Below are 25,928 nucleotides of genomic sequence, written 5' to 3'. Positions count from 1 at the left end.
ATATTAAAAAGGTGTCCTTTTATTAGAAATTATTGGGAATTGCTGATACAGCCCATATGTGTTCACCATTATTATTTTTTTAAATGCACAGTAAATATATCAAAAGGAAATTAAGATGTTCTCTTGTCTGATACATTTAGGACTTCCAGACTAATAGAAGTTAATTGAAGTGAGGAACTTTAAAAATTGTATATGTTGTAACATTTTATTTTTAGCTTAAGACCTAAATATGCATTCATTTGCCAGTTCTTTCCTGGTCACTGTGTTTTAAAGGGAATGGTGGATGTTATGTCATTAAACATTGACTAGTTAGCAGCAGATTTCTCTAAAGCACAGTCTTTCTACAGGTTTTTAAAATACTCAGATCACTTTCGCCATGTACAGAATATATTTCTCCAATTGAATATGGTGCTTTTGGCTATTATGCTTTGGGGTTCTGATGGTGACCACTTCTTGGCATGTTGTTATGTTGAGAAAGCTTTCTGTTTATCTCTTGTAGCCTAATGTAGCATTCTCTCTCTCCTGCCTTTCCTTCATTCATTCTTCACTTTCTTCTACAATAATTCTTTTTTTTTTTTAACCGAACTCAGAGTGTTTCCTAGTACTGGCGACATTCTGCATGTATAGGTTTTGAAACTTGGCTGCCCCCTCTCTCCATTTCTTACAGGAGCATAAGATTTTTATTGTTTCCCAGGGTTAGTTTGCATCACCTTGCATGCTTTCATTTCAGTGAGACAACATTGATGGGTAAGGCTCAAGAAAAAATAACTAACATAGTAGCAGGTACATAGTAGACATTGCAAATAATTATTGAATAAATAAACTTAAAATCTTCATATTTGGTAAGTATACAGTAACAGATTGTCTCAGGCCCTTTGATGCTAAGAAGTGAAAATGTCTAGATGATCAGTTGAAAGTAGGAGTAGAGGAAGAGAAGAGACTTGTTGGTATTTATCTACAAGTCCATGAAATGCAATTGTTGGGGCAAAAGAATTGGTCAAACAGAAAAAAAAAAAAGGTGAATTATTTAGGTATTACATTTAAGTGTGACAATCATTAAATGTGTTGAGATACAAACTAACATCGAGCCTGGTGCTTCTCAACTTTTTTTTTTTTTACATTTTCATACCCCTAAGGAGCCTGTTTTAGACATCTTTTTCCTTAATTGCCACCACACCCAATGAAATTTTAATACCATAGATATACTTGTTATTTGCTTTTGGCCACACCCATTGTAATATCTAATATTGTTTTGTCTCCTTCCCCCTCGCCCTCTTTGGAAGCCATCTTGCTGTCGAGAATGCACGATTTAGCTCTAATTTAACAGCCAGTAATGCGTTACAGGAATTTACATGGTCTTCTGAGCTGCAATGTCAGTGAGTTAAGGGAAGTGTCTTTTCTAGTATGTTTATTTTCTATTAGCATTCTTTAAAGGTGTCAGATAAAAAACATGCAGAGCAGATAAGCTGACATAAACTATAAATAACATCTGTGTAGAGTTTTAAAATAGTTTCTGGTTCATCACTGAGTAGTTTTCTTACTAATGTTTAAAATAATAAGCTGAACACAGTAGCTTAATACTAAGGGAAGTTTTGCTGTAGTATATAGATAATTTTTGTGAATGGTGATGGTATGCTTACCACTGTTAATGATTTGGCTTAGTTATGTCTTCAGTTAAATTTTGACAAAAAGAGGCAACTGGATGAAGTAGAAAGCATGGTGGATTAGATACTAGAAGATTAGGTTTTGGTATAATAAAGGATTATGCCATTCTGTTTGCCTGCTGAGTGGAAGTGAATACCAGTGGATGATAGAGATGGGAGTGAAAGGAAGGGGCACGACCAGCCAGCCTAACCAGAACAGTGACTTTCGGCAGGTGATTTTTGCTTTTATTTCACTTCTTTCATTTGAAAAATGAATAAATAAAACTATTACCATTTAAAATTGTCTGTTAAAGGTCACTTTGGGGTTATTCTTGTTGTTTAACATCATGTTCTCCTAGTATATTTCTGTTTTTAATTTAATTTATTTGAGAGAGAGAGACAGAACACAAGCAGGGGGTGGGGCAGAGGGAGAGGAACAAGCAGACTCCCTGCTGTGCTGGATCCCAGGACCTCGACATAATGACCTGAGCCAAAGGTAGACGCTTAACCTACTGAGCCACCCAGGCGCGCCTCCTAGTATATTTCAAACAGAATTAATTTGTCATGCAACATTTTGGTAGCAGATCTATTTATTCAATTTCAATTTCAGTTCAGTGTGTCTCTAAATTTCAGGATTTGCCGCTCTTTTTCATGATAAGATAAAGGGAATCAAAAGCTTTATCAGTAACCCCCCTCCATTTCAGGGACATACTCTTCAGAAGCACAGATCTCTTCCCAAATAACTTTTGACTTTTTCTTTTCCTTCCTTCCTTTTTTAACCGTGAATGACTGTAAGGCCTTCTCTTGTCAAACCAAATCAACTTCAAACAAGATTTCTATTTAAATATAAAGCTATGTTACTTCTATCTCTGTTCTTATTAAGGCATATCCCACAGTCTGAGCCCTGTAGGTCTTGAGCCTTCTTCATGTCTCCAACCTTGCCTCCCCCATCTAATAATGCCTATGCTGCCTTTTCTCTGCACCATTTCAAATTCCTTCCTTATGTTTTCACTTTCATCACAGTTTCTCCACCTTTTTGCACTCACAGGCCATAATTCCTTCTTTTGCCCTTTCAGTACAGGATGCTTCTTTTTTCACACACTGCCCAACACTGGCTGTAGAAACTTGACCCCTACTGTTGCTTGGAGACTGTTCTTGTCCTCTTATGAAAACCTCTTCTTTTCTGAGGCCTTTGCCATAGTACCACACTTTGCTCTAATTTGTTGTTGGCATCCACTGCTGACCTTCTACCAGATGGCTCTCTAGTGTTCTTCAAGAACTTAGACACTTAGGTGATTGTGTTTCTTTCCAGATTACTTTGTACCATCATCTTGGGCAACTCACACATCTAACATTCTGGCTTCACAGTACCTTTTCTTGCTCTCTATCTTGATCTGTTCTTGACTAGACCTTGAGTCTAACTATGAGCTGACTCTCTTCTCTTTCTGGGATCCTCCCATTCTGACCACAACTTCATATCCTTTGATCTTTTGTATAAACTTGCTCTCTAGCTTCATTAAGACTACTGTTGTTTGTTTGTTTTCCTTCCTTTTCTCCTATCACCTCCATCCTACCCTTGTTTCCTGAGCTGATATGTCCAGACCTCTGTATCACTCTTAACAGGCTTGCCCCTGTTTTTCCTTTGCAGCTACTCAGAAAATCTCCTATTAAATACACTGTTTTTTGCCTCTTCTATGCCTCTAGGCTCCCTTGTGATAGTATAGAAAATTAGTCCTAAATCAGATTTATGATTTTCAGCTCAGCTGGCTTGGTAGTACTTTGGCTTATGCTTTCCTTAGGTTAGCACCTTTCCACATTTTCTTTGATGACTGTCAGAACTTTATCTTCCACAACCTGTACCTGAGTTCAGGCCATACATTTCATATATACTTAGGTACATGCGTGATTTCTAGTTTTCAGAAAAAACAGAAGTGATCAAGTGTAAATGCTCTTTCTTCTCTCCAACCTGAGAACCTAGCTGCAGTAGTTTTCATTTGTAGATCTTTTTCCTGCCTCAGCAAGTGCATTTCATAGTTCATTAGCCTTACTCAGAGTACGGTGTCCCAACTTGTCTGGGATCTTAGTCCAACACTTCTCTCTGGTTGCTTTTAGACTGTTTCTCTGATACTTTCCCATCAGTTTAGAAATACGTATATTTAAGTATATACCCTTTTTGGATAGATAGATAAAATGAAAGAATATATTTATGTATAAAGATACGTATAAAGATATATCTGTATATTTCTATCTGTCTCTATATGTTTTTCTTTTTCCTTTAAGAAAAAGCCTCTTGTAGCTTCTTTTACCTGTCTGGGGTGACCATAGACCTTTGTTGCCCAAGAAAATTTCAGTTTGCTCCTGTGTGTTTAGGGTCCCCCTTTACTTTCAAAACTCTGCAATTTTTTTTTTTAAAGACTTTATTTATTTATTTGCGAGAGAGAGAATGAGAGACAGAGAGCATGAGAGGGAGGAGGGTCAGAGGGAGAAGCAGACTCCCTGCCGAGCAGGGAGCCCGATGCGGGACTCGATCCTGGGACTCCAGGATCATGACCTGAGCCAGAGGCAGTCGCTTAACCAACTGAGCCACCCAGGCGCCCCAAAACTCTGCAATTTAATTGGTGAATTATATGGTCACATTATCCCTTTATCTCCCCATTTCACAGGGAAGCCTTTCCAAATAGCACTATTTTACTCTCAGCTGTTTTCCCTTCATGCCTTTGCCATTGCTATGTGAGTACCCCCACCCCACTTCTCTACTAAAATGGTTCTTGCAAGAGTACCAAGGATCCCCAAATTGCCAAATCCCATGGACACTTTTAGTCTTTATAAATTTTGGCCTTTGGTACTGCACAGTATTCCTTTCTTCATCTTCATCTTGCTTAGCTTTTTTTTTTTTTTTTTAAATCTTCCTTAACTTTTGAAATAACATTTTACCATGGGTTTTCTCTTTTCTTTCTAGTGGTCTGTCTTTACTGATCTTCCCTGGTTTCTCTGCTTCTTTTCTCTCTGTCCTGAAAATACTGCTGTGTCCTAAATTCTAGTTTATTGGTCCTTCACTTTCTTTTCTCTTTTCAATTAATATGTTTTCCCCGAATGATTTTACTGCCAACTATGTGTCAATAACTCTGTGTTTATAACTCTACTCTGAGTTTTTTCCCTACACTCCAGACCGTTTTTTCATCAATCTTTTGGACATTTTTTCTGAAGCTGTGTTTCAGGCCCTTTAAATCCGTTAATGCCCTTATCTCAAATTTGCTTTCCCCCTGTATTCTCCACCTTGGTTAATGGTATTTATTTTCATCAGATTGGAAATGTGAGAGTCAGCCATCCGCTTCCCTCATTCCCCATCTACAGTCTCTCAGGTCTTATCTCTGTCTCTTTCTTTCTGTCTTCACTGCTGTTCTTTGGTTCAGTTTATAACATTATTCTTACCTCTAGACTAAATCACTCTAGTCACTCCTCCAAGTTTCTGTCAACGTGATTTTCTAAAATGCACCAATGATCTTGTCACCTGTTGTTTAACACCCTTGTTTACTCATTACCTGAATGATTATGTTCTTTTGTGTTTGTGTGAAAAGCTTCTGAGTTTTGATCTGGTACTAGCCTGCCTTTGTAGCTCTGCTTGTTGCTTCACTGCACACTCCTGAGCTGGAATCACTAAGAATTACAACACATGCTGTTTTCTTCTTTTAGGGAAGAGAATGGTTAGGTTTAGGTAGTATTTCCTGCTTAATTGATAGTACAGAATAATCGTTAAAATCCTGGACTCCAGAGACATACTATCTGGAATCTAAACCCAGCTTTGCCATTTTTAGTAGGTAGCAGTGTTATTTTGGGCAGGTTACTTAATTTCTCCCTGCCTTAGTTTTCTCAACTATGAAATGGAAATGGAGTTGTTATGAAGAAACTCCATACATTTTGCTGTAAATGCTCTCTCTACTCCCCTGACCCCTCCTGTTCTGTCACATGGATTTGTTTACTCTGGATAGGTCATATAAATGGGGTCATACGATAATGTGGTCTTTTGTGTCTGGCTTTTTTCACTTAGTGTTATGTTGTCAGGGTTCATCCATGCTGTAGCTTGTATCCTTTTCGTAGCCGTATAATATTCATTTTATGGCTCTATGACATTTTAATACCACTTTTTAAAATTACTCATCAGTTGATGGACATGCCTTTGTAGCTTTTTAAAGAAAGTTTGTTTTATTTTTTTTAGATTGTGGACTATGATAATTCAATTTATGTACTCATGAAATAATTTATTTAGTTCCTGTAGTGCTAACCTTTACATAGGGTTATGTAGTTTTACTTATTTAATGTGCTCGCATCTAGGAATTCAAAGATGAGTAAGCTTTGCCTACAGGGAGCTTTTCTTTCTAGTGGAGGAAACTGGCATATAAACAGATAAAGTACAGTGTGGAAAATACTATTAGATTTATAACCTAAAGTAAGTGTAATCTCAGAAGTCAGCAACTAACTACTGGCAGTGCTGGCAGAATTAGTAAAGGCTTCCATGGAGGTGAGATTTAAACTAGATCTTTAAGAATGAATGGGAGTTTTGCCAAGGTGGTTGAGGATATTTCAGGTAGAAGTAGTAGCTTACACAAAGGCGTGGAACTGAAATTGTCTGGTGTGTCTTTGCACCTTTGAGAAGATCACTGTGTTGGTATTATGGGTAATGTAAGGTAAGTCTGGAAAGGTAGATTAGGGCTGGATTGTGAATATTTCTATATCTATGCAAAGGAATTTAGCTGTTATTCTTTGTGTGTCTTGGAGATCCCAGGGGGTTGGATGAATGAGATGGCGGCCTCTACTCGTTGAAGGTCTGATGGAATACCTCACATCCAGCAAAGCCTAAGTTTTCCTTTTTTTCAGAAAGTTTTGTACATATAGTCACTTATAAAAATCAATATACCTCGCTGACTCACACACCATCCTCTTACTACCACATCTGTCACAGTTTATTGATTCCCTATTTAGATTTCTTTATTTCATCAGCTACTTATCTGGAATTATCATGTCTATTTATTTCTTTACTTTACTACTACTATTTCTTGCTTCTAGAGCAGGTTCTTACTTACCTTGCCCTAACCAGTGCTTCGTACATGGTAGGCACGTATCTGTATTAAATGAATGAATGAAGGAACTATTTTGCCTCTAAAATCTTAAGTCTAGTTTTCTACCCTATGATTGTGGTTTCCTCTTTCTTATCTCCCTGCCTCCCCACTATAGCTGTTCATGTTATTTCAGCACTTTGACCCCCCTGCCTCCATTGTCTTCTAATCTGTTAGCTTCCCCCTCCTCACTTTCTTATCTGAATAGCATAGATACTCCTCTCCATCGTTCCAGCTATTTTTTGTCTTTTGCTCTATTTCCAAGGCTCCCCTTTGCTTTTGTCCTATCTCCCTATCAAAATCCTTACCTTGGCTCAGTCTGATCCAAATTGAAGAGGAGTGTTTGCTAGAGAAAATGACCTAACTGTGTAGTTTGTGGCAGGTACATATTCATAGTCTTAAACTTGTAGACTTCCAGCATTGCCCAGAAACCTTATGTTTCCTAGTCAACGTATTCTTTCCCCATATCACTGTTCTGTTTTTTACTCTCTGCTATTCCCACATTTTACAACCTTTCCTTTATTTCTCTTCATCTACTTTACAAAGAAAATAGGGTTCTTAGAATGAATTTTCTCAGCATTTTACCTTAGTATCTACAGTTCTTTCTGTATCTATGTCCATCTTTGCCTCCTTTCTTTCCAGTCCTAGAAAGGATTATCCTTCCTTCTCTTTGAAACTAATCCTTTGACCTGTACTTTATACCTATCCAACTCCACTTCTTCAGAGGCCTTGTTTTGTCAGTCACCATCTCCCTTCCCCTTCATAATCTTTGTCATCAATATGTAAATATGTTCAGATGTGTCCTATTTAATAGCAAAATAGCTATCACTCCATGATTGTTTTTCTTTCTTTCCTTGACATTTGTCTTAAATTCACTATTTTCTCTGTTCTTCAGTCCTCTGCGATCTGACTTGTTGTACTTTTTATTCCTTAGAAGTGTCCTTGCCATGGTCACCAATGATTTCTTTGTTTCTGAAGCTAGTGGATGCTTTTTAGCGACTGCCATGGTATTTCTTCCTCTCTAAAATGCTCTTCTAGTTTCCATAAGACCTCTTTCTTGATTTTCATTCTATGTTGGTGTGTTGGTTTTTTTTCCTTCACACAACAGCAAACTACAGTTTAGTAAGTCAGTTCCTAACACAAACATTTACTAAGGATTAGACAGGAGAAAACTAAAATTCTATTTACTGTCAAGAATTTGGAATGAAGATGTTTTACATTGCCAATTATGGGTCACTTAAGATGCATTGATGAAGTTAGGGTTAAGGTTCTCTTAAGGAGATGAAGGAACCCAATCAAGAGTTGTAACTGATGGATTGTGAGGAATTGACCATTTAGCCTGACATAACTAACAACAAACAGCTCCAGGAATGGGTGTTCTCCTATGTGTTAACACCTGTCCCGTCAGTTGTAGTGTATTCAGCTCACTAGTTAGTATCTCCACCATATAGTTCATTGTTTTCTCTTTCTCTCTACTCCCTTATCTTACTCACTTCATTAATTTTTTTAATTGTGACAAAGAATGCATATATAAAAGTACATTAAAAAATGCAGTGGCTTTTTTGGTACTCTAAAGTGAATATTGAGGTAAGCACTGTCCAGACTAAAAATAGAACACAGTGCCCCAGTCTACCTGCTATGTTCCCTCCTGGTTATACCACCATCACTTCCCAACCTTATCTTGATAGGTAACCACTCACCAGACTTTTGAAACCATCACTTCCTTTGTTTTCCTTATAGTTTTAAAAACTAAATATGTTTCTCTGCCTAAAACGTTACCTGATTTAAACCTTGTATAAATGGAAAAATATAGTAACTCTGGGTAGGTATGTGTGTTGTGTGTGTGAGAGTATGTCATTGTCTGATTTCTTTTGCTCAGGGTCTGTGTTTTTGTCTATAGTTGAAGTTCATTCATTGTATTTGTTGTGTCTGAATATATTTATTTGTAGTCTGAATATACCATAATATGTTTATCCATTCTATTCTTGAGGAACCATTTGTATTTTTCCATGACAGTACCTTTATGAAGATTCGATATAATGGAATGGAATGGAATTGCTGGTAAAACTTAAAAATCAGTTATATTAGATTTTGTCTATTTATTATATAGATTTAAAAAAACTATTCTCTAAGAAGAGTGAGCCAGTTTTTACTCACACCAGCTTTGTATGAGAATTTCCACTGCATTTGGCTTCATCACTTTTTTTGTTTTTCTTTTATAAGTACTTAGCTGCTATTCTATAATCTGAAAACTGTTTCTGTCTTTACATTTCTATATAAAGAATCAAAATAAAACTGTCTAAAAATATGGATTAATATTATACCATCTGGATTCATGCCATGAAGCAATATGTATTTTCATTGTATTAAATATAGTCACATATTTTTATTTGGTTAACCATTTTTAGATTCAAATGGGTTGACTATATTGTATGCACTTGCTACAACTTTTATTTTACTTTTTAAGCTACAATGCCATTGCTATATAAGTTTTTAGTCCTAAATGGTGGTATTTAATAAAAAGTACTTCTTTATATACTTTAGCAATAATACAACTTAGGGTTTTATTATATAGGTTTTATTTCTAGGAATTTATGTGGAATATTTATGAGAGTAACTAATGGACCTATTTTTTTTTTCTTTAAAGTTGGCCTTTGCCAGAGTTTGATCCAAGCCAAATTCGACTGATTGTATATCAAGACTGTGAAAGACGAGGAAGAAATGTCTTGTTTGACTCCAGTGTTAAGAGAAAAAATGAGGACATATCAGTATCGGTGAGCATCGTAATTGATTTGGTTGAAATTTAATGTCATATGTTTTAATTCAAGAAAGAATGAGTAAAATTTCAATTATGGCACTTTTGTTTGTCAGTATAAAACATCTTTATCATGTTTACAAAATTTAGAACCTTGATTTTGAAAAATTTTAAAGGAAAAACACTTCCTTTATTTGCTACCATTCTAGCACCAGGGAGCATTATAGTTTCATATTTATTTTCCTACATAATTGTATTGTCAGATATGACTAGAGCTTTAGGGATCCTTATAGAGGATATGGCCCAAACCTCCCATCTTACAGTTGTGGAAAGTGTGACCTGGAGAGATGACATTATTTGTCTGAAGGAGCAAAGCAAGTTAAATCTCTCGCCCTTAGTCCCCCTGCTACAGTGTAAAAAGAGCATCTATTTTGTTAACTTTCAGTGTCATATTTTGAAATATATTATGACTAGTTTAGCAGTAGTACATGGACATTCACTTGGTTGTTCAAGGAAATGTTAACCTTAAAAATAGACCTGCCAGTTATTTTACCAGCCAAAGATGGGTTTATTTGGGAATAAAAAAGAATTGCAATCCGGGACAAACAAGCTGTGGCAAAACCATAGACAAGTTGGAAAGAACAAAGGAGAGATGTGCTTTTTTAAGGAGAAAAAGGGTAGGCTGGTAGGCACTAAAAGTCCACTGGGGTAAACTGAGGAGCTTGAAGTGTCATGGCTTCTCATAGGTGGAGCTGCTGAGGAGGGCAGTACCAGGGGTGAAATGAAAAAGTGTCTGTTCCTCAGCTGGAGTAGTAGAGTAGTATCCACATGCAAGGTCAGGTCCTTGTAAGGTCAAGTCTTTCTTTTCCTGTTGGGTCTGCAATTAGCTACGAGTAGGGCATGAGAGCTACCCCTGCAGAACCTCCAGACTCCCTTTACTAACTTTCACAAAAACCTAGGTGATTGTCATTATCTTTGCTGCTGCTACTGTTACTATATTTTCTGGCATAAAGACTCATTCCCCTAGATCTATATACTCTGGGAATTGAAGCTTGGAATAGTGTTTTCTCCCTTTCTCTAAATTAATAATTTCACTAACATTTTGGTAAACGACTGAAAACAGAATACTTTGGGAAAGCTTTTCCTACCAATAGAATTGTCTGTTAAAGCAAACAAATAGGGGCGCCTGGGTGGCTCAGTTGGTTAAGCGACTGCCTTCGGCTCAGGTCGTGATCCTGGAGTCCCGGGATCGAGTCCCACATCGGGCTCCCTGCTCGGCGGGGAGCCTGCTTCTCCCTCTAACCCTCCCCCGTCTCACGTACTCGCTCTCTCTCATTCTCTCTCTCTTAAATAAATAAATAAAATCTTTAAAAAAAAGCAAACAAATACTTGTTTTTTGAGACTTTAGGAGTTTATATTTGAGGTTTTGTGTTCTTAAACATATATTGGGCATAGTCTATTTATAACTGCATGCTCAGCATCAACTACAGTGGTATATAATAGGAACTTGACTAATTTTTTAGTTATTTTGATTGTCAAGTTTTATAATGTCCCTTCTAATTACTAACACATTGCTCAGTTTTCTGGAGATGGTGCTTTGTTTAGATTTCTTAGCCATTCTTCACATACTTTTTTGCAGTGTTTTAGAAAAAAGAATGTTCTTAAAGTGTTGTTTACTTGTACAAATAAGTATCTCCAAGTACAAGGCACTTGGAGATTTAGCCATATCTGTCCTCTTGGTGCCTACAATAAGGTACCCTTCTTCTAGGGGAGTTAGACATTGAACAAAAAAGTACACCAGTAGTACCAAATAATGATTAAATGCTTGAATGAAACACACAGAATGCTTACGAGATTGCATAGGAAGGAACCTAGTTTTCATCAGTTTGTATGTAGGGATATTAAGGAAAGTCTCATTGAGGAAGTGAAATTCAAGCTGAGATTTGAAGAATCTCATGGAATCGGGGGTGAGTATTCCTGGTAGCAGGACTTGCAAATGCAGTCTACAAAGTGACTTGGAAGCTTGGTGAATTGAAACAACTAGAAGAACACCAGTCTGGCTGGATTGATGTAAGTAGTATGTAAAGTAGCTAGAGATGAAATTGGAGAGAGAGAGAGAGGGAGTCAGAGAATTTAGAGCCTTATCAGTCTCTGAGTTAGAAGTTTGAGATTATATCCTAAATACAGAAGGAGGCCCCTGAAGGGATCTTGTTTACATTTCAAAAAATCAGTTTGGTAGAGAGCCCAGAAATAAACCCATGCATATATGATCAGTTACTCTATGACAAAGGAGCCAAGAATATATAATGGAGAAAGGATAGTCTCTTCAACAAATGTTGGGAAAACTGGACACAGTCACATACAAAAGAATGAAATTAGACCACTATCTAACACCGTACACAAAAACTGACTCCAAATGGATTAAAGACTTGAACATAAGACCTGAAAGCATAAAATTCCTAGAAGAAAACATGGGCAGTAACTATCGATGGGAGAAAATACTTACAAAGCATATATCCAATAAGGGGTTAATATCCAAAAAATATAAAGAACTCAATAGCAGGGGCACTTGGGGGAGCGGTGGGGCTCAGTCGGTTCAGTAGCTGCCTTCGGCTCAGGTCATGATCCCAGGATCCTGGGATGGAACCCTGTGTCAGGCTCCCTGCTCAGTGGGGAGTCTGCTTCTCCCTCTGCCTCTACACCTGCTCATGCTCTCTCTTGTTCTCTCTCCTTCTTGTAAATAAATTAATTAAAAAAAAAAAAAACCTCAGTAGCAAAACAAAACAAAAAACCCCAAACAAGTGCAATTAAAAAATAGAAGATTTGTATAGACATTTTTCCAAATAAGACATACAAGTGGCCAATAGTACATGAAAAGGTGCTCAGCATCACTAATCATCAGGGAAATGCCAATCAAAACCACAGTGAGATATTACCTAACACCTGTCAGAATGGCTATTATTAAAAAGACAAGAAATAACAAGTGTTATTTGTTGTTGAGGGTGTAGAGAAAAAGGAACCCTTGTGCCTGGTTTATGGGAATGTAAATTGGTGCAGTCACTATGGGAAACAGTATGGGGGGATCTTCAAAAAATTAAAAATAGAACTACCATGTGATACAGCATTTCCACTATTGGATATTTATGCAAAGAAAATGAAAACACTAACTCAAACAGATAAATTCACCCCCATGTTTATTTCAGCATTATTTACAATAGTCAAGACATGAAAGCAACCAGTTTCCATCAGTGGATGAATGGATAAAGAAAATGTGGCGTATATATACAACAGAATATTCTTCAGCCATAAAAAAAGAAGGAACTCTTGCCATTTGTGACAACATGGATAAACCTTGAGGGCATTATGCTAAGTGAAATAAGTCAGAGAAAGATAAATACTTTATGATCTGACTTATATGTGGATTCCAAAAAAAATTAAAGTCATAGCTTATGGACAATAGGTGGATGCCAGAGGGAGAGTATGGGAGATGAGCATGGGTGACAGATGTCAAAAGGTACATACTCTGAGTTATAAGTCATGGGGATGTAATGTACAGAATGATGATTATAATTTAAAATTCTGTATTGTATATTTGAAAGTTGCTGAAAGAGTAAAAGTTATAATCACAAGAAAAAATTTCTAAGTCTGTATAGTGATGGATGTTAACTAGATTTATTGTGGAGGTCATTTTGCAGTGTATAAAAACATCAAATCATTATGTTGTACTCCTGAAACTAATATAATGTTATATGTCAATTATATCTCAGTTTAAAAGACAATAGGGAAAAAAATCACTTTTGCTGCTATCTGAAGAATGGCTGGATATGGGGGATAAGGGAGAAGGAAGTGTTTGGTGAATCCAACACTTCACTTTGAATAGCTGAGTGATGAGATAGCCGCACAATCAGAGAATTGTGGATGGTTAAGCAGACAGTTGAAATCTAAGGCTGCAAATGTGATAAGCGTATCTTCTTTGCATTTAGACTGCTGATAGCTCAGCAGAACTACGCCGAAGCTGAAGGTTGATATTGATTGCTTTGATTTTTTTTTTTTTTTAGGAAATATTTATTGAGGTTTTTTTTTTTGGTTGATAGTGTTCCATTGGATTGCAGCATATGACTTTTCCTTTATTATTTATCTTGATTAATGCTTATTTATTGTGGGTTTTTTTTTCAGCATTCTTACTTTTTTTTTTTTTAAAGATTTTATTTATTTATTTGAGAGAGAGAGAATGAGAGAGAGCATATGAGAGGGGTTAGGGTCAGAGGGAGAAGCAGACTCTCCGCCAAGGAGGGAGCCCGATGCGGGACTCGATCCAGGGACTCCAGGATCATGACCTGAGCCGAAGGCAGTCGCTTAACCAACTGAGCCACCCAGGCACCCGCATTCTTACTTTTTTAAAAAAAGATTTTATTTAAGAGAGAGAAAGGGAGAGATAGCGTGTGAGAGAGAGCACGAGCAAGGGGGGAGGGGCAGAGAGAGAGGGAGAGGGATAAGCACACTCCCCGCTGATCAGGGAGCCTGATGTGGGGCTCAGTTCTAGGACCCTGAGGTCATGACCTGAGGCAAAGGCAGTCGCTCAACCCACTGAGCCACCCAGGCACCCCTCAGCATTCTTACTTTTTATTTTAAAGAGCCTTGTAAGTCTTGACTCATGTTGTTTCCTGAACCCTCCCTCCCCACCTTTTCTGGAATGATGCTTCATTAGTCACATTAGTCTTCTTTCTTGATGAGGGCTTCCTTTTTCCCTCTCAGTTAGCTTTTTTTTCCTTTGTCTATAGACCTTCTTTACAAAGCCTCTTTACCCAATACCAACAAAATGATTATACTTTTACTTTCTCTTTCATGTGTGTGTTCTTTTGTCTTTTCCTGTCTCTGACTTTGTTCTTCTCACTCTTCCTTCTCAGCATCTGTTCCTGTCTCTCAGTCTCTCTGCTTCCCTATCTCTCAGGCTATCTGTCTGTTCTGTCTCTTGGTCTCTCCTTAATTTCTTTTCTTGGTCTGCTCCATGTCTCTTAGTCTTTTCTCTGTCTCTCTGTGTCTTAGTATTAATCTGTCTTCTGGCTTTAATATCACACCACCTACTCATTCCTTAATCTTCTGAAATTTTCCTGTAAGCCTACTACTTTAAAAAAAAACAACTGTCCTGTAGATTCATTGGTAACTAGCAATCAGTCTTGAATACCTCTAGTCTAACTTTTTTATATGTCCTCCTCCTGTGTGCCATCTCCCTAGATGAAGATGTATCTGCTTTCAAGGTTCATTTTATCAGAATTTTATGAATCCTTTTTGATTTTTCTATTCCTTTTCTCCTCCATCAGAATTCTCATAATCCTTTGTTCATAGTCTTTCATAGACTTCTATATCATAGTTTTATGTGCTTTCATTATTAAATTGGAAAAAAAGACAAAGTAAAAAAATCATCTGTTACCTTAGTTTTCTAAATTCCACACTGCCTCAACATGTGATAAGTACTCAGGACATACTTTGATCAGTTTTAGTTATAGTTAGGAAGTTTATTATCAAAATCCTGTAAATACTTCCATGAAGATTTCATATGTTCCTTTTGAACACCATGAATCACATCAAAGTACTCATTGTTTCCTCCAAATTGCAAGCTGTTTGAATCTGTAAGTCATTTTTTAAATCCACTTTACTATTACAATACCCTTGGAAAATCAGATCATGTGGGTTATAGAGGCAAAGAAGGACTGTGTGATGTAAATGATAATTTTTTACTTTCTACACAATATTTTGAGTCTGTACATAATGATGAGATAGTTTAGACATTAGCAGTTTATTGGATAAAGGTAAATCATTTCACCTTTGTCTTTGCAGATCAGCATTCTATTTTGATATAAATATTGAAGTCACTTCTTGTGTCCTTCCTCTTAGTTTAAATCAATCTACCAGGGGAGAGATGAGCTGGAACCTGGAGGCTCAAGAAGGGTGGTGGTGGTGGGTTTTTTGGGTGGTTTTGCTTTCTGTCTTTTAAAGTTGGAAGAAGGGGGGGAAAGATGGCAGAGGAGTAGGGGACTCTATTTCAATTGGTCCCCGGAATTGAGCTGGATATCTACCAGACCACTCTGAGCACGACGAAACCAGCCTGAGATGTAAGAAGATCTGGATCTCTACAAACAGGATATCGCAGGCGGTTGGTTTTGAGGTCCGAAGCGGAGAACCATGATTCCCCAGGCAGATATTGGAGGATAAACGGCAGCAGGAGGGTGCCTGGCCGTGGGGATCCTACACTGCCGGTGAGTGACAGCCTCGCGTGCTCTGGACGGGGCACAGACTCACAGACTGGTAGTGTTGGGAAAGGACTTTGGGCAGCCCCCGGGGTGGAAAACCAGACCGGCGGGGTCGCGCACACACGAACCGCAGCCCCCCCCCCCCCGACAGAAACCCGGAGCGACGGTCGCACGCACACGAACTGCAGCCTCCGAGCTGGAAACCCAGTGCGCCGGGGTCGCGCCGGTGAACTGCAACCCCTGGGGTGGAAACCCCGAGCGGCGGAGTCGTGTGCGTGCGCACTAACTGGGAGCTGCTGGCAGTTTTAGAAGCACAAAGGGTAGAGACGTGCCCCGACCTGGAGGCAGGACTGGGGGCGCTGCGGAGGGGCACACAACCCAGGATGCTGCAGTTTATAGCAGCACGGACAGAAATGGAGACGGTGTGGCCTGGAGAGCTCACTGAAGAACAGACTGCGGTCTCTCTCTGCTCTGAGGCAGAGGGTTGGAAACGATCTCTTCTGCTCTGACTCCCAGAAGAGACGCAGAAAGGCGCCAGAGAACAAAAGCCCCAAACGCTGATTCCCACTGAGCCCATCCCCCGCCACAGGGGCACAGGGCAACTCCGCTCAAACAGGGTTGCCTGAGTAACAGCGCAGCAGGCCCCTCCCGCAGAAGACAGGCTGGGGAAACAAGAGGCCAGCAACCCTAAGGTCCCAAGAAAACAGGTGCATCTTGCTTGGGTTCTGGTCAATAATTTGGACTCTATACATTCTCTCAAACACCCATCAACAGAATGACTAGGAGGAGTCCCCAAAATAGAAAAGACTCAGAGATTATGACTTATGCTGCAGATTTACAAATGGATGCAGATATAACCAAGATGTCGGAGATGGAATTCAGGCTAGCAATGGTGAAGACAATGGCTAGAATGGAGAAATCAATTAATGGCAACATAGAGTCTCTAAGGGCAGAAATAAAAGGTGAATTGGCAGAACTTAAAAATGCTATCAATGAGATCCAATCCAATCTAGATAATCTAACAGCTAGGGTAACTGAGACAGAAGAGAGAATAAGCGACCTGGAAGACAATATAATAGATAAAAAGGGAAAAGAGGAGGCCAGGGAAAAACAACTCAGAAATTAAAGAAACGATTCCATTTACAATAGCACCAAAAACCATAAAATACCTCGGAATAAACCTAACCAAAGAGGTAAAGGATCTGTACTCTAGGAACTACAAAACACTCATGAAAGAAATTGAAGAAGACACAAAAAGATGGAAAAATATTCCATGCTCATGGATCGGAAGAATAAACATTGTTAAAATGTCTATGCTACCCAGAGCAATCTATACCTTCAATGCCATCCTGATCAAAATTCCAAAGACATTTTTCAAAGTGCTGGAACAAACAATCCTAAAATTTGTATGGAATCAGAAAAGACCCCGAATTGCCAAGGAAATGTTGAAAAAGAAAAACAAAGCTGGGGGCATCACGTTGCCTGATTTCAAGATATATTACAAAGCAATGATCACCAAGACAGCATGGTACTGGCACAAAAACAGACATACAGACCAATGGAACAGAATAGAGATATGCATCCTCAACTCTATGGTCAAATAATCTTTGACAAAGCAGGAAAAAACATGCAATGGAAAAAAGACAGTCTCTTCAATAAATGGTGCTGGGAAAATTGGACAGCCACGTGCAGAAGAATGAAACTCAACCATTCTCTAACACCATTCACAGAGATAAACTCAAAGTGGATGAACGACCTCAATGTGAGACAGGAATCCATCAAAATCCTAGAGGAGAACATAGGCAGTAACCTCTCTGACATCGGCCACAGCAGCTTCTTTCAAGATACATCTCCAAAAGCTAGTGAAACAAAAGCAAAAATGAACTTTTGGGACTTCATCAAGATAAAAAGCTTCTGCACAGCAAAGGAAACAGTCAACAAAACAAAGAGGCAACCCACAGAATGGTAGAAGATATTTGCAAATGACACTACAGATAAAGGGCTGGTATCCGAGATCTATAAAGAACTTCTCAAACTCAACACCCAAAAAACATATAATCAAGTCAAAAAGTGGGCAGAAGAGATGAAGAAGACATACAAATGGCTAACAGACACATGAAAAAATGTTCATCATCATTAGCCATCAGGGAAATCCAAATCAAAACCACACTGAGATACCATCTTACACCAGTTAGAATGGCAAAAATGGACAGGGAGAGAAACAACAAATGTTGGAGAGGTTGTGGAGAAAGGGGAACCCTCTTACACTGTGGGTGGGAATGCAAGTTGGTACAGCCACTTTGGAAAACAGTGTGGAGGTTCCTCAAAAATTGAAAAATAGAGCTACCCTATGACCCAGCAATTGCATTACTGGGTATTTACCCCAAAGACACAGATGTAGTGAAAAGAAGGGCCATATGCACCCCAATGTTCATAGCAGCAATGTCCGCAATAGCCAAACTGTGGAAAGAGCCAAGATGACCTTCAACAGATGAAAGGATATAGAAGATGTGGTCCATATATACAATGGAATATTACTCAGCCATCAGAAAAGATGAATACCCAACTTTTACATCAACATGGATGGGACTGGAGGAGATTATGCTAAGTGAAATAATTCAAGCAGAGAAAGTCAATTATCATATGGTTTTACTTATTTGTGGAACATAAGAAATAACATGGAGGACATTAGGAGAAGGAAGGGAAAAATGGGCAGGAGGAATTGGAGGGAGAGATGAACCATGAGAGACTATGGACTCTGAGAAACAAACAGGGTTTTAGAGGGGAGGGGGTAGGCGGGATTGGTTAGCCCAGTGATGGGTATTAAGGAGGACACATACTGCATGGAGCACTGGGTGTTATACAAAAACAATGGATCGTGGATCACTACATCAAAAACTAATGATGTATTGTATGGTGACTAACATAACATAATGAAATTTAAAAAAAAATAAAGTTTAAATCAATCAATCAATCAATCAATCAATCAATCTACCAGATTAGATAAGGGTTATAAATATTAATTTGGCCATATATTTCACCAAAAATTTTATTGAGAAAAGTTTTGTCCTAAAGTTGAGAAAGTAATATCATAAATTATAAATGGAGAACTAAGGTTTATAATATGTCATACCAGATTGCTTCACTCTGTTCCCTTTACCAAAAAGAAATTAACGTTTCCAATTTGGAAACAGCTGTAAGTTTCTGAGGCAATTTAATAGCAGCCTGAATCTGAATTTAAGGATTATGTTTGAAAAAAAATTTTTATTTGAAAGTATATTTCATTTGAAGCTACATCAGCGTTAAGAAATGACCATTGTAAAAATACTTAATGAGGTCCCTTTAGATAAGACACATGACAGTTTTCTTTGTAAAGATGCTAGATGGTCATAATTCACTTTATTGAGTATTTTTTAAAATGAGATGGTAGGAAGGAAGGTAGGTAGTATTTTCACCATGACACATTGATTCATAACCTGGGTTCGGTTGAACCAAAGAATTCTCTATGAAGAGCATGCGTGACAGCACCTTATAAGGATAAAGAGATCATTTCTGTATTTCCATGCAAAGAAAATAGTGTGTATTTAGAGTATATTTAATGGGTTTGGGGAGGAAATGAGGAGCTGTGTGTTTTACATTTTAAATTCTATGGTGAAATACATGAATGCTTTGATTTTGTGTCAGAAATTACTGGGTGTTATATGCGACTAATGAATTATTGAACACTACATCAAAAACTAATGATGTACATTGGCTAATTGAACCTAATAAAAAAAAAGAAATTAAAGTACTTTGCATGCCTAAATACTGTCCCATAATGCTAAAGTAAAATTATATTGATCACTGTATAGCTTTTCAGAACATATATATTCCAGCTCTGTTATATTTAATGAAAAGTGACTGTTGAACTGTAAAACCTGATTAAATTGAATACATTCAATGATTTTAATAATTTCCCTTGTTTGTAAAAATGTATTTTTATTTTTTTACATTCAATCTTCAGACCTTATTCATTTTACAGCTGAAATGTAAAAATTATTGAGATGTCCTGAAACAAATAATGCAATATATGTTAAGGAAAAAAAAAAAGGAAGAAGAAGAAGAAGGTAGCAGGAAGGGAAGAATGAAGTGGGGGAAATCGGAGGGGTAGACGAACCATGAGAGACGATGGACTCTGAAAAACAAACTGAGGGTTCTAGAGGGGAGGGGGGTGGGAGGATGGGTTAGCCTGGTAATGGGTATTGAGGAGGGCACATTCTGCATGGAGCACTGGGTGTTATGCACAAACAATGAATCATGGAACACTACATCTAAAACTAATGATGTAATGTATGGGGATTAACATAAGAATAAAAAAAATTATTGAGATGTCATTTCTTTGAACAATGATGTAGCCTATGTGATTTGATCACGTGATACTATCCTTATCCTGGACATTGTTTTTGTTTTCATGATAACGTAATGCTATTTCATGGGTTCCTAGTGAAGTTATATGATCATTCTCATGCTTCAGCTTTCATTCATTGCATACAAGTAAAAAGTTGTACATCTGCAAATTCACATAACTTTGGAAAGGTGAATACACATTACAATGTGAGTTTTGTACACTATGAAGCATTGTTCAAGTGCTAATAGTTGAGTGTTAAACATGATATCAAATTTGGAACATTGGATTTTAGGTAATAGGAGTTGTGTAAAAGTTAATATACAGGAATCAGTAAGCTCCATATGAAAAGGATTTAAATTGCCTTACAAAACCTATAAAATACAAGAAGAGTAAATTTTAAATATGTAAGAAAAGTAAGTCGAAGAGTACTTAAGATGAAGCTTATGGTTTTTTTTTTAAGGTTTATTTATTTTAGAGAATGTGCGTGCACTTGAGAGGGGGGGGGGGGGCGTTGCAGAGGGAGAGGAAGAGAGAGAATCCCAAGCTGACTCCCCGCTCAGCGCAGTGCTAACTGCAGGGCTCAATCTCACAACCCATAAGATCAGGACCTGAGCTGAAACCAAAGGTCAGACGCTAAACTGACTGAGCCACCCAGTCTCCCCTTATTATTTTTATATCATCATCATAACATCAGGTAATTAATGTTCATGGTAGGAGAAACTCATTGATTGAAAGAGGATGAAGAAACAGTTCCTAAAATAGTAATCTCTTGTATGAAGATAAGGTACTGTACAAAAGTCCCACCTTTTTTTCCCTCAGCATTATTAAAATACAGTAGACATATAACATTGTGTAAGTTTAAGGTACACTATGTAGTTATTTTACCTATGTATATATGGAAAAAGGATTACCATAATAAGGTTAGTGATCACATCTATCAAGTCACAAAGTTAATTTTTCTGTGTGTGTGATGAGAACCTTTATTTTATTTATTTTTAAAGATTTATTTATTCATTTCAGAGAGACAGAGACTTAGCGGGGTAGGGGGTCGGTGGTTGTGGGGGATGGTGAGCAGAGGGAGAGGGAGAAAGGGAATCTCTAGCAGACTGCCCACTTGAGTGAGGAGCCTGACTCAGGGCTCAGTCCCACAACCCTGAGATCATGACCTGAGCTGAAATCAAGAGTGCAGTGCTTAACCAACTAAACCACCCAGGCGCCCCTGTGATGAGAACATTTAAAATCTACCCTCTTGACAACTTTCGTGCTGTTAACTATAGTCACCATGCTATACATTACATCCTCAGAACTTACTCATCCTACATTTGGAAGTTTGTACAGCGTTCCAACTTGGAATCTATGCATACTGTGGTGGTGATAGTAATAATACCTACCTCAAAGGATTATTGTGCAGGAAAATACAGCAATGTGTGTAAGACCCCAAATGTAGCACCAGCCAAATTGTAGGTTCTTAGGCAATATCATTGCCTTCCTTTTTTAAATTTAATTCTGTTCACAGAAAAATAGAGGTAACTAAAATTCAGGTCATGAGAATGAACAGAGTTTTAGAGTTGAAAGAAATCCTACTGATGGTCCCATCCAGTGAATCTTCTGTGTGTGGCAGTGTCCTGGGGCACTTGTTAAAAATACAATTCTCGTTCTTCATCCCTAGAGAGTCTTTTAAATTTTAATTCCAATATAGTTAAACATACAGTGTTGTATTAGTTTCAAGTGTATAAAATAGTTACTCAACAATTCTACACATTACTCAGTCCTCACCATAATAAATATTCTTTTAGTCCCCTTCATATATTTCACCCATTCCCCTTGACCTCCCTTCTGGTGACCATCAGTTCTATAGTTTAGAGTCTGTTTTTGGTTTGTCTGTTTTTAAATTTTTTTCCATATTCATTTTTTTTCTTAATTTGCACCTATGAGTGAAATCATATGGTATTTGTCTTTCTCTGATTTATTTCACTTACATTATACTCTCTAGATCCATCCATGTTGTTGCAAATGGCAAGATTTTATTCTTTTTTATGGCTGAGTAATACTGAGTTACATACACACACACACACACACGCACGCACTCACACACGCAACCACATCTTCTTTATCCATTCATCTATCAGTGGGCCATTGGACACTTGGGCTGCTTCCATAATTTGACTATTGTAAATAGTGCTGCAATAAACATAGTGGTGCATGTATCTTTTCGTATTACTGTTTTTGTATTTTTTGGTTAAATACCCAGCAGTGGAGTTATTGGATCAAATATAATTCTATTTTTAATTTTTTGGGGAACCTCTGTACTGTTTTCCACAGTGGATGTACCAGTTGGCATTCTCACCAGCAGTGCACAAGGGTTCCCTTTCTCGACATCCTTGCCAACATTTCTTTTTTCTTGTGTTTGTGATTTTAACCATTGACATGTGTAAAAGATATCTCATTATGCCTTTAATTTGCATTTCCCTGATGATTAGTGATGTAGAACATGTTTTCATGTGTGTTTTGGCCATCTGTATGTCTTTGGAGAAATGTCTGTTCATGTCTTCTGCCGATTTTTAATTGAATAATTTGGTTTTTTGGTGTTGAATTGTAGAAGTTCTTTTTATACTTTGGATACTAGCCCTTTGTGAGATATGTCATTTGCAAGTATCTTCTCCCATTCAATAGACTGTTTTTTAATTTTGTTGATTGTTTCTTTTGCTGTGCAGAAGATTTTTAGATTGAAGTAGTCACAGTACTTTATTTTTGCTTTTCTTCCCCTTGCCTTAGGAGACATATCTAGAAAAATGTTGTTATGGCTGATGTCAGAGAGATTACTGCCTATGCTCTCTTCTAGGATTTTGAGAGTTTCAAGTCTTATAATTGGGTCTTTATTTTGAGTTTATTTTTGTGTATTGTGTAAGAAAGTGGTCCAGTTTTATTCTTGTGTCTATAGCTGTCCAGTTTTCCCAACACTATGTTAAAGAGACTTTTTCCCGTTGTATATTCTTGCATCCTTTGTTGAAGATTAAGTGACTATATTATTGTAGGTTTATTTCTGGCCTCTCTATTCCATCAATCTTTGTGTCTGTTTTTGTGCCAGTACCATACTGTTTTGAATACTATAGCTTTGGAGTGGATGTTAAAATCTGGGATTATGATACCTTCAGTTTTGTTTTCTTTTTCAAGATTGTGTTTGGATATTTGGGTCTTTGTGGTTCCATACAAATTTTAGGATTTTTTTGTTCTAGTTCTGTGAAAAATGCTGTTGGTATTTTGATAGGGTTTGTGTTAAATCTGCAGATTGCTTTGGGTAGTATGGATATTTTAATAATATTTGTTCTTACAATCCATGAGCATGGAATATCTTTCCATTTATTTGTGTCAGCTTCAATTTCTTTAATCATTATGTTATAGTTTTCAGAGAATAGGTCTTTGACCTCTTTGGCAAAGTTTATTCCTAGGTATTTTATTCTTTTTGGTGCAGTTGTAAATGGGATTATTTCTTAATTTCTCTTTTGGCTGCTTCATTATTAGCATATAGAAATGCAACTGATTTCTGTATATTGATTTTGTATCCTGCAATTTTACTGAATTCACTTACTGGTTCTAGTAGTTTTTTGGTGGAGTCTTTAGGGTTTTCTATATATAGTATCATATCACCTTAGTTACTGAAAGTTTTATTTCTTCCTTTCCTGTTTGGATGCCTTTCATTTCTTTTTGTTGTCTGATTGCTGTGGCTAGGACTTCCAGTGCTATGTTGAATAAAAGTGGTGAGAGTGGACATCCTTGTCTTGTTCCTGATCTTAGGGAAAAAGCTCTCAGTTTTTCACCATTGAGTGTGATATTAGTTGTGGGTTTTTCATATATGGCTTTTATTATGTTGGGCTGTGTTTCCTTTAAACCTACTTTGTTGAGGTTTTTATCATGAATGGATGTTATACTTTATCAGATGCTTTTTCTGCATCCACTGAAATGGTCATATGGTTTTTATCTGTTCTCTTGCTAATGTGATATGTCATGTTGATTGATTTGTAAATATTGAAACACCTTTGCAACCCAGGAATAAATCCCAGTTAATTGTGGTGAATGATCTTTTTAATGTATTGAATTTGGTTTGCTAGTATTTTATTGAGAATTTTTGCATCTGTGTTCATCAGGGATATTGCCAGTATTTCTTTCATTTTTAAAGGTGTCTTTATCTGGTTTTGGTATCAGGGTGATGCTGACCTCATACAGTGAATTTGGAAACTTTCCTTCCTCTTCAGTTTTTTGCAATAGTTTGAGAAGAATAGGTATTAACTCTTCTTTAAATATTTGGTGGAATTCTCCTGTGAAGCCATCTGGTCCTGGCCTTTTGTTTGCTGGGGGATTTTTTATTCCTGATTCAGTTTTGTTGCCGGTATTGGTCTATTCAGATTTTCTATTTCATTGTGATTCTGTTCTGGGAGATTACATGTATATCATTTTTTCATTTCTTCTAGGTTGTCTAGATTGTTGGTATGTAATTTTTAATAATCTCTTATAATCGTTTATATTTCTGTCATGTTAGTTTGTTATTTCTCCTTTTTCCTTTATGATTTTGAGTTCTCTCTCTCTCTCTCTCTTTTGATGAGTCGGGCCAAGGTTTATCAATTTGTTGATCTTTTCAAAGAAGCAGCTCCTGGTTTCATTGATGTGTTCTCTTGTTTTTTTAGTTTCTATTTTGTTTATTTCTTCTCTAATCTTTGTTATTTAGTTATTTCCTTCTACTGGTTTTGGGTTTTGTTTGTTCTTCTTTTCCTAGCTCCTTTAGGTATGAGGTCAGGTAGTTTATTTATTTATTTTTTCTTGAGGTAGGCCTGTATTTTTATAAACTTCCCTCTTAGAACCTCTTCTGCTGCATCCCAAAGGTTTAGACCACTGTATTTTCATTTTCATTTGTCTCCCATGTATTTTTTCATTTCCTCTTTGATTTCTCAGTTGACCCATTCATTGTTTAGTAGCATGTTATTTTACCTCCATGTATTTGTGTTTTTTCTAGATTTTTTCTTGTGGTTGATTTCTAGTTTCATAGCACTGTGGTCAGAAAAGATGCATGGTATGACTTTGATCTTTTTTAGTTTGTTGATACCTGTTTTGTAGCCTAATATATGATCTGTTTTGGAGAATGTTCCATGTACAGTGTATTCTGCTTTTTAGAATGGAATGTTCTAAATCTATCTGTTAAATTTCTCTGGTGCACTGTGTCATTCAAAGCCACTCTTTCCTTGCTGATTTTCTGTTTGGTTGATCTGTCATTTGATGTAAGTGGGGTGTTAAAGTCCCCTACTATTACTGTGTTACTATCCATTACTTTCTTTATGCCTGTTATTAGCTGCTTTATGTAAATATTTATAATTGTTATATCTTTTTGTTGGCTTGTCCTCTTTATTACTATATAGTATCTTTCTTTGTCTCTTGTTACAGTCTTCGTTTTAATATTATTTTGTCTGATACAAGTATTGCTACACCAGGTTTCTTTACACTTTAATTTGCATGGGAAATGCTTTTCCATTCCGTTACTTTCACTCTGCATGACTTTATGTCTGAAATGAGTCTCTTATAGGCAACATATAGATGGGTCTTGCTTTTTTATCCATCTGTCACTGTATGTCCTTTGATTGGAGTGTTACTTCATTTGCATTCAAAGTAATTATTGATAAGTATGTACATATTGCCATTTTGTTACTTGTTCTGTGATTGTTTTTGTAGTTTTTCTCTGTTCCTTTCTTCTCTTGCTCTGTTCTCTTATGGTTTGCTGGCTTTCTTTAG

At 37.2% G+C, this 25,928-nt stretch overlaps 1 protein-coding gene across 4 annotated transcripts in view; it reads left to right on the top strand.

The window, feature by feature from the left end:
• Positions 1-25,928, top strand: part of FNIP1 (folliculin interacting protein 1) — a 151,507-nt gene that overhangs the window by 48,056 nt on the left and 77,523 nt on the right. For all 4 annotated transcript variants that reach the window (XR_010412994.1, XM_045892155.3, XM_045892141.3 and 1 more), the window contains exon 2: positions 9,405-9,531. Coding sequence is in view for 3 of the 4 variants with exons in the window: in XM_045892155.3 (XP_045748111.1) it covers positions 9,405-9,531 (127 nt within the window). In the remaining variant the exon portion in view is untranslated. The remainder of the gene's footprint in view (positions 1-9,404; positions 9,532-25,928) is intronic.

Source organism: Mirounga angustirostris, unplaced genomic scaffold, assembly GCF_029215605.1.
Source record: "Mirounga angustirostris isolate CCGP_5_RB_7025 unplaced genomic scaffold, mMirAng1.0.hap1 SCAF_7, whole genome shotgun sequence".
In the NCBI taxonomy this organism is placed as follows: domain Eukaryota; kingdom Metazoa; phylum Chordata; class Mammalia; order Carnivora; family Phocidae; genus Mirounga; species Mirounga angustirostris.
This window is presented reverse-complemented; position numbering and strand designations above follow the sequence as displayed.